Source organism: Pseudonaja textilis, chromosome 4 (assembly GCF_049901715.1).
Source record: "Pseudonaja textilis isolate UNSWEBS1 chromosome 4, rPseTex1.2, whole genome shotgun sequence".
Taxonomy (NCBI): domain Eukaryota; kingdom Metazoa; phylum Chordata; class Lepidosauria; order Squamata; family Elapidae; genus Pseudonaja; species Pseudonaja textilis.
In genome coordinates this window covers 46,655,689-46,669,961 of record NC_141993.1, presented here as the reverse complement: position 1 = coordinate 46,669,961, position 14,273 = coordinate 46,655,689, and the positions used below count along the sequence as shown (strand labels likewise).

The 14,273-nt window shown below is 35.7% G+C and overlaps 1 protein-coding gene across 6 annotated transcripts in view; it reads right to left on the bottom strand.

Annotated features, from left to right (window-relative positions):
• Positions 1 to 14,273, bottom strand: part of COL17A1 (collagen type XVII alpha 1 chain) — a 70,001-nt gene that overhangs the window by 29,692 nt on the left and 26,036 nt on the right. For all 6 annotated transcript variants that reach the window (XM_087932783.1, XM_087932786.1, XM_087932782.1 and 3 more), the window contains 14 exons: positions 13,859 to 14,008; positions 13,245 to 13,424; positions 11,908 to 11,937; positions 11,428 to 11,454; positions 10,800 to 10,826; positions 9,968 to 10,012; positions 9,703 to 9,807; positions 7,404 to 7,466; positions 6,630 to 6,674; positions 4,988 to 5,023; positions 4,023 to 4,058; positions 3,553 to 3,615; positions 3,208 to 3,243; positions 759 to 830 (listed from right to left, as the gene is read on the bottom strand). In XM_087932783.1, coding sequence (XP_087788909.1) covers positions 759 to 830; positions 3,208 to 3,243; positions 3,553 to 3,615; positions 4,023 to 4,058; positions 4,988 to 5,023; positions 6,630 to 6,674; positions 7,404 to 7,466; positions 9,703 to 9,807; positions 9,968 to 10,012; positions 10,800 to 10,826; positions 11,428 to 11,454; positions 11,908 to 11,937; positions 13,245 to 13,424; positions 13,859 to 14,008 — 915 coding nt within the window. The remainder of the gene's footprint in view (positions 1 to 758; positions 831 to 3,207; positions 3,244 to 3,552; positions 3,616 to 4,022; positions 4,059 to 4,987; positions 5,024 to 6,629; positions 6,675 to 7,403; positions 7,467 to 9,702; positions 9,808 to 9,967; positions 10,013 to 10,799; positions 10,827 to 11,427; positions 11,455 to 11,907; positions 11,938 to 13,244; positions 13,425 to 13,858; positions 14,009 to 14,273) is intronic.

The following is a 14,273-nucleotide window of genomic DNA, read 5'->3' as shown; positions in this document are numbered from 1 at the left end:
TGAATTTTCCTATCTTCTCAATCCTTTCATTCCCCTTTCATTAATTTGTTTTGCACTTTGATCCTCTCTATATGACTGAAACATGTCTATGTACCTCTTTGGTACTTTATATTCAATCTACATTAATTCACCCATTTATTTTTGATCCTATCTCTTTTTACTTTATCATATATTCTTCTTGAGTAATGCATTGCTACTGCATTTTTTTTGTTTCTTGTGACACCCAATTCTCAATTAGATAACAGCAAAAAAAAAATCCGCTTTGGACGGATATTTACTATTTGTAACAGATCACATATTGCATACTTAAATGTTTCTCACTGTCATCTCTTGCACCTCTTCAATCAGTGGCCTTCCCAATCACAAAAAAACAATTGAAAGTGTTTTGTTCTTGTTATTCTTGTTATGATTCCTTTTAAAAAATGGAACTACAATGGCAATCCTCCAGTCCTCAGGCATGGACCCAGGCTTCATACACACGTTAAGAACTCACACAGCTGTTCCATAAGCAAATCACAACCATATTTTAACCAGTTTTTTTTTCCATTTTCAAAATTTATATTGCCCAGAATCATTTGTTTGTATTGATAATACAAATTGAATAAATAAATATATACAATTTTTAACATTCTCACAATGTTTGCCCAAACCTTAATCTGACTTTTACTCTAGAACATTTCACAGGCAGAGAGCTATAACCTCCAGATATAAAAATACATTTCCTTTGCTGCAAATATTTTGGATTCATTTTGTATTACCTGGCTGCCCAGGATCTCCAGCAGGCCCCGGTGGTCCTCGTGGACCTGGACTACCCATAAGTCCTTGTTCCCCTACAAGAAGGGGAACAAGATATAAAATTAGTTTTCTTCTTGAAATATATGACCATTCATAAAAATAGAACTGATTGCAAGTAAAGACTACTCTAACATAAACTTAGATTATATATATAATTTTCCGACTTGTGTTGTACTATTACCATAGGTTGCAGGTGGGGTTTGGAAGTGGAGGTAGGACCAATTTCAAAAGCCGATACAAAAATTTATGCCACCAGATAAAGACTGAATGCACCAATTATCACATTAAACAAGAGGAAAACCTATGCACCAATTCCATTTGCGCTTTTTACAATTTTGTAAACCACAAACTAAAAGACTCAAGGTCCATCCCACCCCTGATAGGACCTAATGGTAAAGACTGCAACGACAACACCATTAAAGCCAACATCTTTAACACATTCTTTGGCTCAGTATTTGTAAACAGCAATGGATCATACCCAGTATTTCCTAGCCGAACCACAGACAACTACAATGATCTAATACATATTGATTTTACAGAAGACAATGTTGAAAAAGCACTACGCAATCTAAAACCATCTCTATCTATTGGACCGGATGGAATATGTGCCTACTTCTTAAAAAAGCTATCCATTGCCATAGCCAAACCTCTAAGCATAATCTTTGAAAAATCTTTCAGGACCAGCTCCTTGCCTAACCTATGGTCACAAGCCACGGTCATCCCCATGTTCAAAAAGGGAGACCCCAGCCTAGTTGAAAATTACAGACCAATCTTCTTATGCTGCGTCACCTGTAAAGTCATAGAATCAATTATTAACCAATCCATTATCCTCCACTTAGACACAAACAACCTACTCTCTAATAAACAATTTGGTTTCAGGAAAAAACTATCCTGTAATCTGCAACTCTTACACTGCAAAAATATATGGACTACACAGCTCAATCAGGGCAAAGCAATAGAAGCAATCTACATAGACTTCTATAAAGCCTTTGATTCAGTGGTACACGACAAACTACTATTAAAACTAAAATCTTATGGTATCTCTGGACAACTGCATAACTGGATAGAAGCATTCCTGTCAAATAGACAACAAATGGTCAAAATTAGGAGTGTCCTGTCAAATTCTGTACAGGTCAATATTGGTGTCCGCCAAGGCAGTGTTCTAGGACCAACTCTCTTCATACTCTACATAAATGACCTCTGTGATCATATTAAGAGCAACTGCGTTCTTTTCGCTGATGATGTAAAGCTGTTCAATACCACAGACAATACTGCTACCCTTCAAAAAGACCTTGACTATGTATCAGAATAGTCAAACAAATAGCAACTTCAAATCTCAACAAATAAATGCTCTGTCTTACATATTGGCAAAAAAAAATCAGAAAATAAAATACAAGCTGAATAGTCAAGATCTTGTTGATGATCCAAGCTCTGTAAAGGACCTTGGAATACTCATCTCTAATGGTGTAAGTGCTAGAGCCCACTGTAACTACATAGCCAAAAAGGCATTAAGAGTTGTTAACCTAATCCTGCGTAGCTTTTTCTCTGGTTATATCATACTACTAACTAGAGCACACAAAATATTTGCTAGACCAATACTCGAACACAGCTCATCAGTCTGGAACCCACATTACGTATCTGATATTAGCACAGTTGAGAAAGTCCAGAAATATTTCACAAGAAGAGTTCTCCACTCCTCTATTCGTTGTAGAATACCTTATGCCACCAGACTTGAAATTCTAGACCTAGAAAACCTTGAATTACGCCATCTTCAGTCTGATCTAAGTATGGTATATAAAATCATACATTGCAATGTCCTACCTGTCAATGAATACTTCAACCATAACAACACAAGAGCACACAACAGCTACAAACTCAAGGTTAACCGCACCAAACTTGATTGCAGGAAATATGACTTCAGCAACTGAGTGGTCAATGTCTGGAATACTCTACCTGACTCTGTAGTTTCTTCCCCAAACCCCAAAAACTTTAACCTTAGACTGTCTACTATTGACCTCACCCCTTTCCTAAGAGGTCTGTAGGGGGCGTGCATAAGCGCACCAACGTGCCTACCGTTCCTGTCCTGTTTCTTTTATTTTTCTTATATGTACCCATTTCATGTATTCATAACTATGTATATACTTATACCTATTATCTTGTAAGCAATTGACAAATCAAATCAAATCAAATCAATCAATCAATCAATCAATAAATAAATAAATAAAATGACAAAAAGGGAGATACTTAAAGTATGTATACTCCCCAGGATAATTAAATGATAGCTTTGATTTGAAACATTTGATGCTTTGACATGCAGTGAATATGTAAAAGATGGCAAGTAAAGCTACTAAAATTGAGCCTAGGCTTACAATGTTCTTTCCTTTTGTAAGTGGAAATATAATAGTTATTTACCTCTGGGACCTTGATGTCCATCTGGGCCTGGTGGACCTATAGAAATATAAAGGCATTTCAGATGCTGCTAAAATAGTCACTGGGTTCAATATGTTTGATTAATTAATTTTTGCATATTTGCATATATTGTACATACACATTATATACCACTGGCACACCTGAATTGCAAAGAACATTTATACAGAACTCTATTTTTAAATTCATTCCTGCTTTCTTTTAATGAGTCTTACATTTTTCTTATCAAAGTACCTTTAATTCTAGGATGTAGTTTTCAAGAGTCTAAGCCTATGCAATTAAATTGAAATAGATTTTCTAGAAGTGTCATTATGGAATATTGCCTCTCACCCGCTGATCCTTTAGATCCTGGTTCACCTATTGGCCCAGGCAGTCCTCTGGATCCTGGTTCACCTGGAAATCAAACACACACACCTCAAATGGAGCAACCTTTAGTCTTTCAGAATTACGTTCAGCTTTGATTCAGGCCTTTGAGTGATGTACTTGGTACATAATGTACACAGAGTGGTAAACATATGCAGATATGCATTTTCCTCCACACACATTTGTGACCGCATTCTTCACACTCCTATTTATATACCATTATAAGCATTTCCTTTTCCTTCTAAAGTTGCACGCACAGCCATTTTTAGCCCTCTCACTGGAAGCAGCAGATAATCTGTTGCATTTCATCAAGTGAGTGGAGCGGCTGAAAACCAACAATCTTCATACAAATCCTTTGATAAATCAGAATATTTATCTCTGGATAAATATAAATATTCATGTGGCAGTTTTAAAATATTTGATAATGTTATATATACCTGTAAGACCACGGGGTCCTCTCTCTCCTGGATCACCTAAAACACACATGGAAATAAAATGAAATTAAATTAATCTGTGTTATAATCCCCATCATGGTAAAGAATGAAAAAAAAATCTGATACATTCCGATGGGTGGAGGGAAATAAATAAAGAGAATTATAACAGAATACAGAATAGTAGAGTTGGGAGAGAATTGGAGGTCTTCTATAGTCCAACTTCCTGCTCAAGCAGATGTCACTATCATTTCAAACAAATGGTTGTCTAATCTCTTCTTAAAACCTCCTGTAATGGAGCACCACAAATTCTGAAGGCAAGGCAAGTCATTCCACTGGTTAATTATTCTCACTGTCAGTTCTCCTTAGTTCTAGGTTGCTTTTCTCTTTGATTAATTTCCATCTATTATTTCTTGCCTTGCCTTCTAGTGCTTTGGAAAATAGGTAGAACCACCCTGTCCCCACTCTTCTTTGTGGCAGCTGTTCAGACACTGGAACATTGATATCATGTTATCCCTAGTCCTTTACTTTTCATTAGACTAGACATACCCAATTCCTGCAACTGTTCTTCATATGTTTTAGCCTCCAGCCCCTAGTCATCTTTGTTACTGTTGTCTTCACTATTTCCAGAATCTCAACTTCTTTTTTATATCATGGCAACCAAAACTGGATGCATTTTTCCAAGTGTGGTCTTACTGAGGCATTATAAAGTGGTATTAACACTTCACATGATCTCGATTCTATTCCTGTATTAATGCAGCCTAGGACTGCATTGGCTTTTTTGACAGCTGGAGCACACTGCTGGCTCATATCTCAAGAATTATCCCACTATCACTCCAAGATCCTATTTCCAGGATCCAAGTGTCACTATTCTATAACTGTGCATTTGTTTTTTCTTGTGTAGTTGTAGAACCATACTTTTCTCACTATGAATTTCATTTTGTTACAATTAGATGTAAAAGCACAGCTACCTTTGGGTCCAGCTACTCCCATGGCTCCCTTTTCACCTAAACAATAGAGACAAAAAAGATTTAAAGCAGAACAATACTGACAGGAACATTCCTCAGCTATAGTGGGATGAAGAGAAGAATAAAGAAAGCCTACTGTTGGGTCAATTGGGCATTCCTTTTAATTGATAGATTATACATACAGGTAGTCCTCAATTTACAACCATTTGTTCAGTGATTGTTTGAAATTATAATAGCACTGAAAATCTATGACCAGTTTTCACATTTACAACGGTTGCAGCATCCCCATGGTCACATTATCGAAATTCAGACACTTGGCAACTGGCGTGCATTTATGACTGTTGCAGTGTCCTGGGGTCATGTGACTTTTTGCAATTTTCTGACAAGCAAAATCAATGGGGAAACCAGATTCACCTAACAACCATGTTACTAACTTAACAATTGCAGTGATTCACCTTAAAGCCTATGGCAAGAAAGGTTGTAAAATGGGGCAAAACTCACTTAGTCTTGCTTAGCAAAGGGAAGTTTGGGCTCAATTGTGGTCATTAGTCAAGGACTAATTGTAGTCCAAACCTTATTATTATAATAAAATATTTTGGATGTACAGAATCCTTAGAATATACAAAATACATTTATTACACAAGTTAATAAAGATTAGACTATGCCTAATCTATAAACTAGAAGGGATTGATAAACTTAATTTATCCAAACTGCAGTGGAAAGAGATATGTTAGAGCTTTTTAATTGGTCTCTTGCTTTTTCTTAATACTTTTATGCCAATTAATAATTATAAGGACTTTTTTGTATATTTAAACATTTGTGTTTTCTTGCTTGTTTCCATATGCCTCTGCCTTTTGTAATGTGCATTTTATACTCTAAATCTATATACATATAAGCAAAATACCACTCACACATCATCACAAAATCTCCAGAACCATAAAACCTACAAACTTTAAATTTGGCACGTATGTTCCTCATGGCTTTTGTTGCTCACTAACAAAGGATTTTTCAAAATAACTATCAGAGCATTAATATTTCCTATATTATTATTAACACGCTCTGATGCTAAGGAGTTCTATTCCCCCTCTCCACCTGAAAAGAAATCTGTTCCAAATGCAAAACACAAGCAGAGGAGAGGAGTTTCAGTTTTGAGCTAGTCTATAATATGAAAAGTCTTTTTTTTACTGATATAATCCATTTTGGAACTAAAGAGCAAAATAATGGACTCAGACATATACACAGATTTACATAATGTTAGGCATTATCTTTTTTAAAATTGCTCCATGCATGTATATAGTACAACTCAAATTCTTAAAGAAAAATTATTTTTATCCATCAAAAGCCTTATATTCTTAATTTCATATTGAGTTATCACATCAATGCCCAATGCCTCCTTCAGATGATGTTTCAAGAAAAGGCATGTATGTTCTGATGTCATTATGCAAATGATGCAAATTAACACTATATGTCATTTGTGTCCAAACTGACACCATTTACCTGTTGACAACAGGATCCTAATGACATTTTTATGGCTTCCTCTCCATGACTCTGTTCAATACTATGCAAAACATGCCCAACACATTGTGGTAGTATATGTTTTTGGATTCCAGTCCTCAAACAGACATGTATGTTTTTTGAGTTGTACCTTTAGCACCTGGGATACCTGCTTCACCTCTAAATCCTTGAATTCCTGAAAGACCAAGAGAAAGAACAAGAATAATTAGGAAGGTTAGGCAAGAGATAACTGAGAACATTTTTGAAGACCAGGAAATATGTAACATGGAGTTTTCAATTTTATTTTATTCAGATTTAACTACTTATAAGCCAACTAGATGATGCCTAGTTGATTTGCTGCATTTTATAATGTGCATCAAGAAGGCAGCAATACGCTCAGATTGAAAAAATATATTTTACCAGGAATGTTCTCGGCTATTGTATTTAATGTGTGGAAAAATCAATGGAGAAGAAACCTAAGTTGACATTAGATATACTTGGAATAAAATGTTTCACCTGGTAGTGATAATGATAGTATTCAAATTAATATTCTGCTCCAAGACTCTCAGTCCTAAAAAGACACTACATCGAATAGGCTGAGCATATCCAATTACACTCCTCTATGATATCTTAATAGGAAGAGGCTCAGCATACCTGGATCTGATAATACACTGGATGGGAAATTTAAACTGAGTTTAAACTGAGGGGAAAAATTGTATCATAAGAGAAAAAGATGGATACATAAGAAGAAAGTAGGCTAGAAAGAGAGGAAAGGGTGACTCTGATTCTGGTGCAAAGTTCTAATTATTGCTAACATGCAGCATTCAACATGTTGAAGTGGAAAGAATGTGGTCTTTGAAGGAAACATTTCCTAATTCTTACCTGTTTTATTTTTACTAGTTTTTTGCATCATATTTATGCTTACCTTTAGGACCTATAGAACCTGGGACACCTGGTGGACCTTGGACACCTGGTTCCCCAGCAGAACCTGCATAATAAATGCATTAGGTTACTTGGTGAAGTTTGCTTTCTTTGAATCCCGTAGCATAAAAATCCACAATTGTTATTTATAGCAATAATACATTGTTCATATACAATGAACTGAATTCATATGCAGTATTGGGAAGATGCTTCTCTTCTCCATTCCCTAAAAGGAATATTGTTTCCTTTCAGGAATGTTTATAGGGCACAGTTATAACAAACACTCAGGGGGCGCCTCTTAAAAGTGGTCATTTACAGGAACCCAATGGGCAAAAACAGCTTCTGAGTCTTCTTTTTCAATTCTGCCTTACAATTCCTTAATTCTCAATGCAGGGACACATTTGAAAGTAACAAGAGCACTGTGGACAGATGAGGCATTGTTTGCCTGTTACAAAACAAAGTACCAGATGGCTTTCTTTTATTGTATCACATTACTCATTAGAAATGACGAAGGGTTGGTTGGTATCCCATTACTTAGTATCTGACTAGAATACAGTTTTCATTTCCAGCCCTGCTTGTATTTCTGATTAATGAATATATAAAGAACAATAGTGAATATAATATTTTAAAAAGCCTCTCAGTCTCATCTCTTTTGGCCGAGAGATTCAGCCCTTGTGATTTTTATATCTTTTTGACAGATGACATGATTTTTATAGCCTTTGTGGTAAAAGCAATGACTCCAGCTTTTTATTTTGTTTTGGTGAATGCTAAAATTAAGGATGGATTAGTGTCATATCAAAGCCAATCTCATTGTACACATGTTGTACTCTGACAATAAAGGTTGATTGATATGATATGCGACAAAGAATTGAATTGGAATCATAGTCCTAGAAAAACCAATCTGGAATTCCTGTGAATATAAGTAAGAGTCAGCAAGCAGTTGCTCAAAAGTAATTTGGCTGCAATAAATCTTCTCTCACTGCACACATAGATATGCAGTAGGTGTCTAAGAAAGCCTGCAGCCAGAGGTTCAAAAATCTCGGACTTTTGGTAATATCCAAGACAACTGGAAATCCCATTGCTTTCTCATTTACGTCCTCACCTCATTTCCAAGTAATGCAAGTTTGTAATGTTTGTAATGCAGAGGGAGGAATCTATCTTTTTGATCAAGTGCTGATAGTCATTTAAATCTCCTCTTATGGTTTCTCTCTGTCTAAATCTGTCAGCAGAAACAGAGGGGCATTCTTAGTAAACTTAAAATGGTGGGCACCTGCAGTGCTTGCTACTTGCTTGCTACAGACAGCCATGGTGGCAGTTTGATTTTCACCAGCTCAAAGTTGACTCAGCCTTCCATTCTTCCAAGGTAGCTTAAATGAGGACCCAGATTGTTGGGGAAAATATTCTGACTCTGGAAACTGCTTAGAGAGGGCTGTAAAAGCACTGTGAAACAGTATATAAATCATGGTGCTATTATATATTTCCCTTAAGATAAGGGGAAAGCATGGAAAAAATAAGTAGAGCCACAGCTACTGTTGTGGTTAGCTGGAAGCAGGTGCGGATGACTGAGGAGAGCAAGGACTCAGATGAGGGGCATGGACTAGTGCCTTCAGAGATTGTGGGGGCTGGCAGCAGTGATGAGGAGGTTCCCGAGGAGCCTGTGCTAAGTGCGCTTGAGTACAGGATTGCTCGGAGGAAAGAGCAGTTACAATAGCATGGGTGACTCAGGAGTAAGGCTGCAAGGTAATGGCCCCTCCTTCAAAAAGATAAAAGCCAGCTTTGAAACTAACCTTCTTTGCAGAAGGCAAAGACAGTTTGAAACCCCAGCCTTATGGACATTCCAGTATCCTGAGTTTGTATTTGAAGATTCTTATTTTGCAAATTATTTCTTGTCTGTTATCTTTTGGCAAGTCTTGCACAGTTTGGCAAGGCTTGTGCTTATCACAACTAATTATTTTGTAAAAGCATTACAAGGTTTCCGTTCTTTTTGAATTGTGTTTGATTTGTTGGAAAAGGGCTTGTTAGAACAGCTACCCATACAAAGGAAGGGTTTCACCAATGAATACAATAGTATTGCTGGGGCTTTGGAACTATAGTTGAGCCTCTCCAAGAAGAAGGATTAAATATTTCTCAAAATCTTTTGCAATGCAGAACAGATATCTCAACAGGCATCGTGGACGGCTAGAGTGAAAGTATTTCTGAAGACAGAATGCATGAAAGTCATAGATATAATATGTTCACAATCTTGGAAATTCTTCCAAATAATACTTTCTAAGTTATTTGACGAAGAAGGAAAAAAATCTTACCTTTGTCACCTTTCTCTCCAAATCCAGGGGAACCAGGTTCCCCACGGAGGCCTGGAGGCCCATCTCGCCCTCTTGGCCCTATGGGGCCTTCCAGGCCAGTTTCACCTGTAAAGAATCAATTATTCAGTATATAGGTCCATCACAGTTTATGTTTTATCCAATATTTCTTTTCCTGGACTATAATTGTTATTACAGAAAATTATATATATTGTAATGACAAAATGGACCCCGTATAAGGTCCAAAATAAATAAATATTTTGCTTACCCATGCTGCCTTTTAGTCCCCTTGGTCCTTCTGGCCCAGGGTGACCTATTAAGCCAAGAACACATTAGACAGAAAATACATGTTCACAAAATGATCTGTGTCATTATTTATGCTCAGCTACAAAGAATTGTAGGAAAAAACATAAATTACTTATATCTCATTTAAGTTAATTTTAAATTAAAATTCAATTTAAACTTTACCTTAAAATTTTGATTTTTGGCATAATAATCAAATGAATCACAAAAGGAATAATCCTTTGAATGACTCTGTCATTAGCTTAAAAATGATTTTTAAATTCTTGTAATTGATGTTGGACTAAAGCCCTAATTTCTTATAAAGCACAACTATTCCTAACATTGGCACTACTATTTTAAGACAATCACAATTTTCTATATTTCATTTCTGACCTTTGAAATCCATATTATCTATAGAAATTTTAAAAGAACATTTTAAAGTTACATTTTTAAAATAGATTGCATTAATTTCAGTGCAGGAAAAAGCACTTTTCCAATCTGGTAATTTGCTGTTGCATGTGGATTCCAGCAGCTATGAAAGCTTGATTTCAGGATGTTATGACTATGGAAATAAAAAGTGTCCTGTAAGATCAAAATGTGACTTTTTAATAATTCAAATGCCATTTTTTTATATAAAGGGAACTCAGGGATAACTGATCAGTTAGCTACTTTTCTCTTTAAATCAAGAATGAAGTATTGAATTCTTGGGTAATGTGAACATAGCAACACCACTGACACTGACATTCACAGTACTTACTGGTGCAGCTCAAGAAGTTGGGCTACAAGAAATTGGGCTATTGTTTCTAAGTTCCACCTACCTGGTGGGCCAGGAAGTCCTGGGATTCCTATGGAAACAAACAAACAAAAAGTGATGAATAAGTAACATAATTTGCCAATAGCAATTTTCTGGTCTTTTGAGTTCCACATTATGTCAGTAACACTTACCTAGTGCAGAAGGCAAAGGAGATTTGAATGCCTTCACACACAATAGAAATGATAAACTTGGATTAACTCTGTGTCTGCACTATTCAACAAAGACCTAGTTTCAAGGCTCTTAACAAATCAAAATCCCGTTTGTAGCAAATAAAATAAACAATGCTTTTCCTGGAATGTTCCTGTTTAACCATCTTGACTTCTAAAAATAATGTAAATGTCTTTTTTCTAGATTTTTCAAGGTACACCATTAAACTCTTCACATAAAATCAGCACTGTTTGACCTGACAGGAGCTGTACTCAACTTTTCTTTTTTACCAACTATTATTTAGTATCAATTGTTGAATAAGTCATGTTTAGATTGCTGATTTTTAAGAATATGTGGCTAGCAATTCCTGATAGCCATTGATGGTCTACTGTGGATACATATAAATACAGTACATATCTGCTGAATGAAAAGTTATGCCTATATTGTTTTCACAGGGCAAAGCTACTGGAAAATTTAGAATTTACCTTTTGGTCCTTGGATCCCAATATCCCCTAGGGAAGAATATGGGAGAAAAAATATTAAATATAAATAAATATTGTAGAGGGATTATATTCAGACTTCCCTTATTTTGTTTACCTTTCTCTAATTCCTACTATACTTAGAATATATTTGAGAAAGACAGAAATATTGTTGGCTGTATATCAATTAGCCTCAGGTGGTTTATTTTTTGAGACATTGCTCCATATATTTCATAGAAAAAACACAAATTCTAAGGATTCACTTAATTTTAAATAAAATGCATTCCCAAACTACAAATTCAAATGGGTCTAACTATTAGTGCTTTCTCCTAGAGAAACACAAAGTATGTATCTTCCCATAGACTCATGGTAATTTTTTTAATGCTAAAAACAGAACTAAAAGCCCCCTTTCAATCATATTGAATACAAATGAACAATAAAGGATATTCTTATTCAAATATTGAAACAAATCTAGCAAATTTCTACCTTTTGGTCCTGGTTCTCCTCGGAACTGACCTACATAGGAATATGGAATGACAGTCAGATGCTAGTACAAAGGATGCAAAACTATTTCTGATTTATTACTGATATGGTAAGATAAGTGAATGGAATATGTGTGGCTTAGAAAGTATGTTGTATAAAATCTTCTTAGAAGGCATTGCTAGCCCTCTAACATTGTGTATTACTCACTTAATATGGCACTATCCACCATGATTTTCTCCAAAATGTTTAAGAAAACATTCTTAAAATGGCATAAGCTAATATGGCACCTTGAAAGGAAGCAGGCTACAGAAATACAAGATGCAAGTTCTTTCAAGTACCTGTGTTAAACTAGGATGGACTAATCAACACTAGTGCTTGGTAGCTGACCAATGATCTGGTTGATGAACCCATTAAAAAAGACCCTGCTGACTTTTTACAAAGTACTGAAGACCTAGATGTGCTCCAGTACATGGGGGGCAGGAACTTAAATGATCCATGAAATAAGATATTATTCTGTTGTTTATTGTTTATTGTTTGTTCTTAACTATTGCAGAAATGTTTTGTTGATATTGTTTTTTGAATTGGTTTTAATGTGTTAACCACTCAGAGATGTATCTGTGAGATGTACAATCATATAAATTGATCTAATTTTAAAAAGTGGCCATGGAATCTGGATTCTGTTCCTCTTCATTTTGAAAGAGGCTTGAAGGCTAGAAGAACAAAAAAATATATCAAGAACTGGATGGATAGAAATAGTCCTACATGAAACCAGCAGAACCAATTGGAGCCACAGGGCTACCTGCTCTATTAGTTACCTGCTCCATTTAGATGTCTATGGAGATTCTCAGTTATCCAGGTAATGTTGTCCCAAGGTGCTTTTTCATTAGTATCAACAATGCCTGCATATGCAGCATTTGGAAGCGGGACAAGATGGAAAAGTGGAGTACCTAAAACCATCCTCAGATTGCCTTGGCTATGGACAGGGAGTGGGATGCTGACACTGCAAACAGTGGATCATTCTTGTAGCAGGCTATGGAGGTTGTGTGGAACTGGAATTGGAAGGACTAAACAAAAACATTGGATTGGAACAGCAAAGATATGGTACCTCTAAATATTATAAGGCCCCCAGATATCAGAGCTCCTTTCAAAGGGATACAAAATTGCAATGTAACAGTGTGCTTAGGAAGATAGGCCTCAAAACTTATGTAATCCAAATTGGTGCAGCTGTTCTCATCATATAATTCTTAGAAAAGATAACTAACAGCTGAAGAATTAAATAAATTCTCTGGCAAATACATCATTTTATGTCCTAACCAATATGATTTTTGTATGTTTCTCACCTTGTTTCATTTCCATACTTATTAACGATCTCAGATAATTCCGCTGATCATGTTCATTCATATTGCTGAATGTGCCTCCCTCGCTGACTAACTTTTCTGAATAACTGCCAATTCCTTGCCGGTAGTCAATTGGTGATTCAAGGCTGTCCACTCGGGATTTCAACTTCCGTACTTCCTCCGCTGAAATTTTAAAGTAAAATAAAGAATTAAGTTGTCCTTATACCTATAGTTTCATGCATGCTTTTCAAGAAGTAATTATTGCACAGAAAATAACTGTGAATTGAAAGAAAATTCAAGGCACTACTTTTAGTGATCCTCTTTTAAAAATGGAAACAATTATTTTTGTTCAAAATCTAGTTCACACATTACACAAAATTATAATGAGTTTGCTTTGCTCTGGTTTTGGATTAGCATCCTGTATAAATGGATTAGCATGCTGTATACAGTACAATCATGGATCTTATCTTATGTGAAACCCAGGCCATTATAGGAAGTTTAACAAAATATGATTAAAATAAATTCTGACTTAATATTAAATACCCTTATTTTCTAGGATCAATCATTTGAAGAGATCTTGAACTTTTTGCTTGTCCCATTCAATGATAATATCTTACCCAAAGCAATAAGTCCAAAAAGGAGACCAAGAAGAAGCAGCCAGGCCAGCAGCAACCCAAGAAGCCACATCCACCACTTGCAGCATGAGCTACAGGGGCACCAGGCTGGACAACCCCCGGCCCCTCCACATCCATTATCACCTCTGCCTTCTGTAGAGAAGGATAATAAAAAACAAGTTAGTCCCTGGAAAGTGAGATTACAAACATTAAGTTATTTTTGAGTCTTATTCAGAATTCTAAACTCAATATTACAATAATTAGTGTTAAATAAGTATTCACTTCATAGTTAAAGAACCTGCACTGAGAACCAATCTTCAGTTTTTGAGAAATATTGGGCTTTAATTGATACAAACAGCAAATACATACACACACACACACACACACACACACACACACACAAATATATATGCAAGTA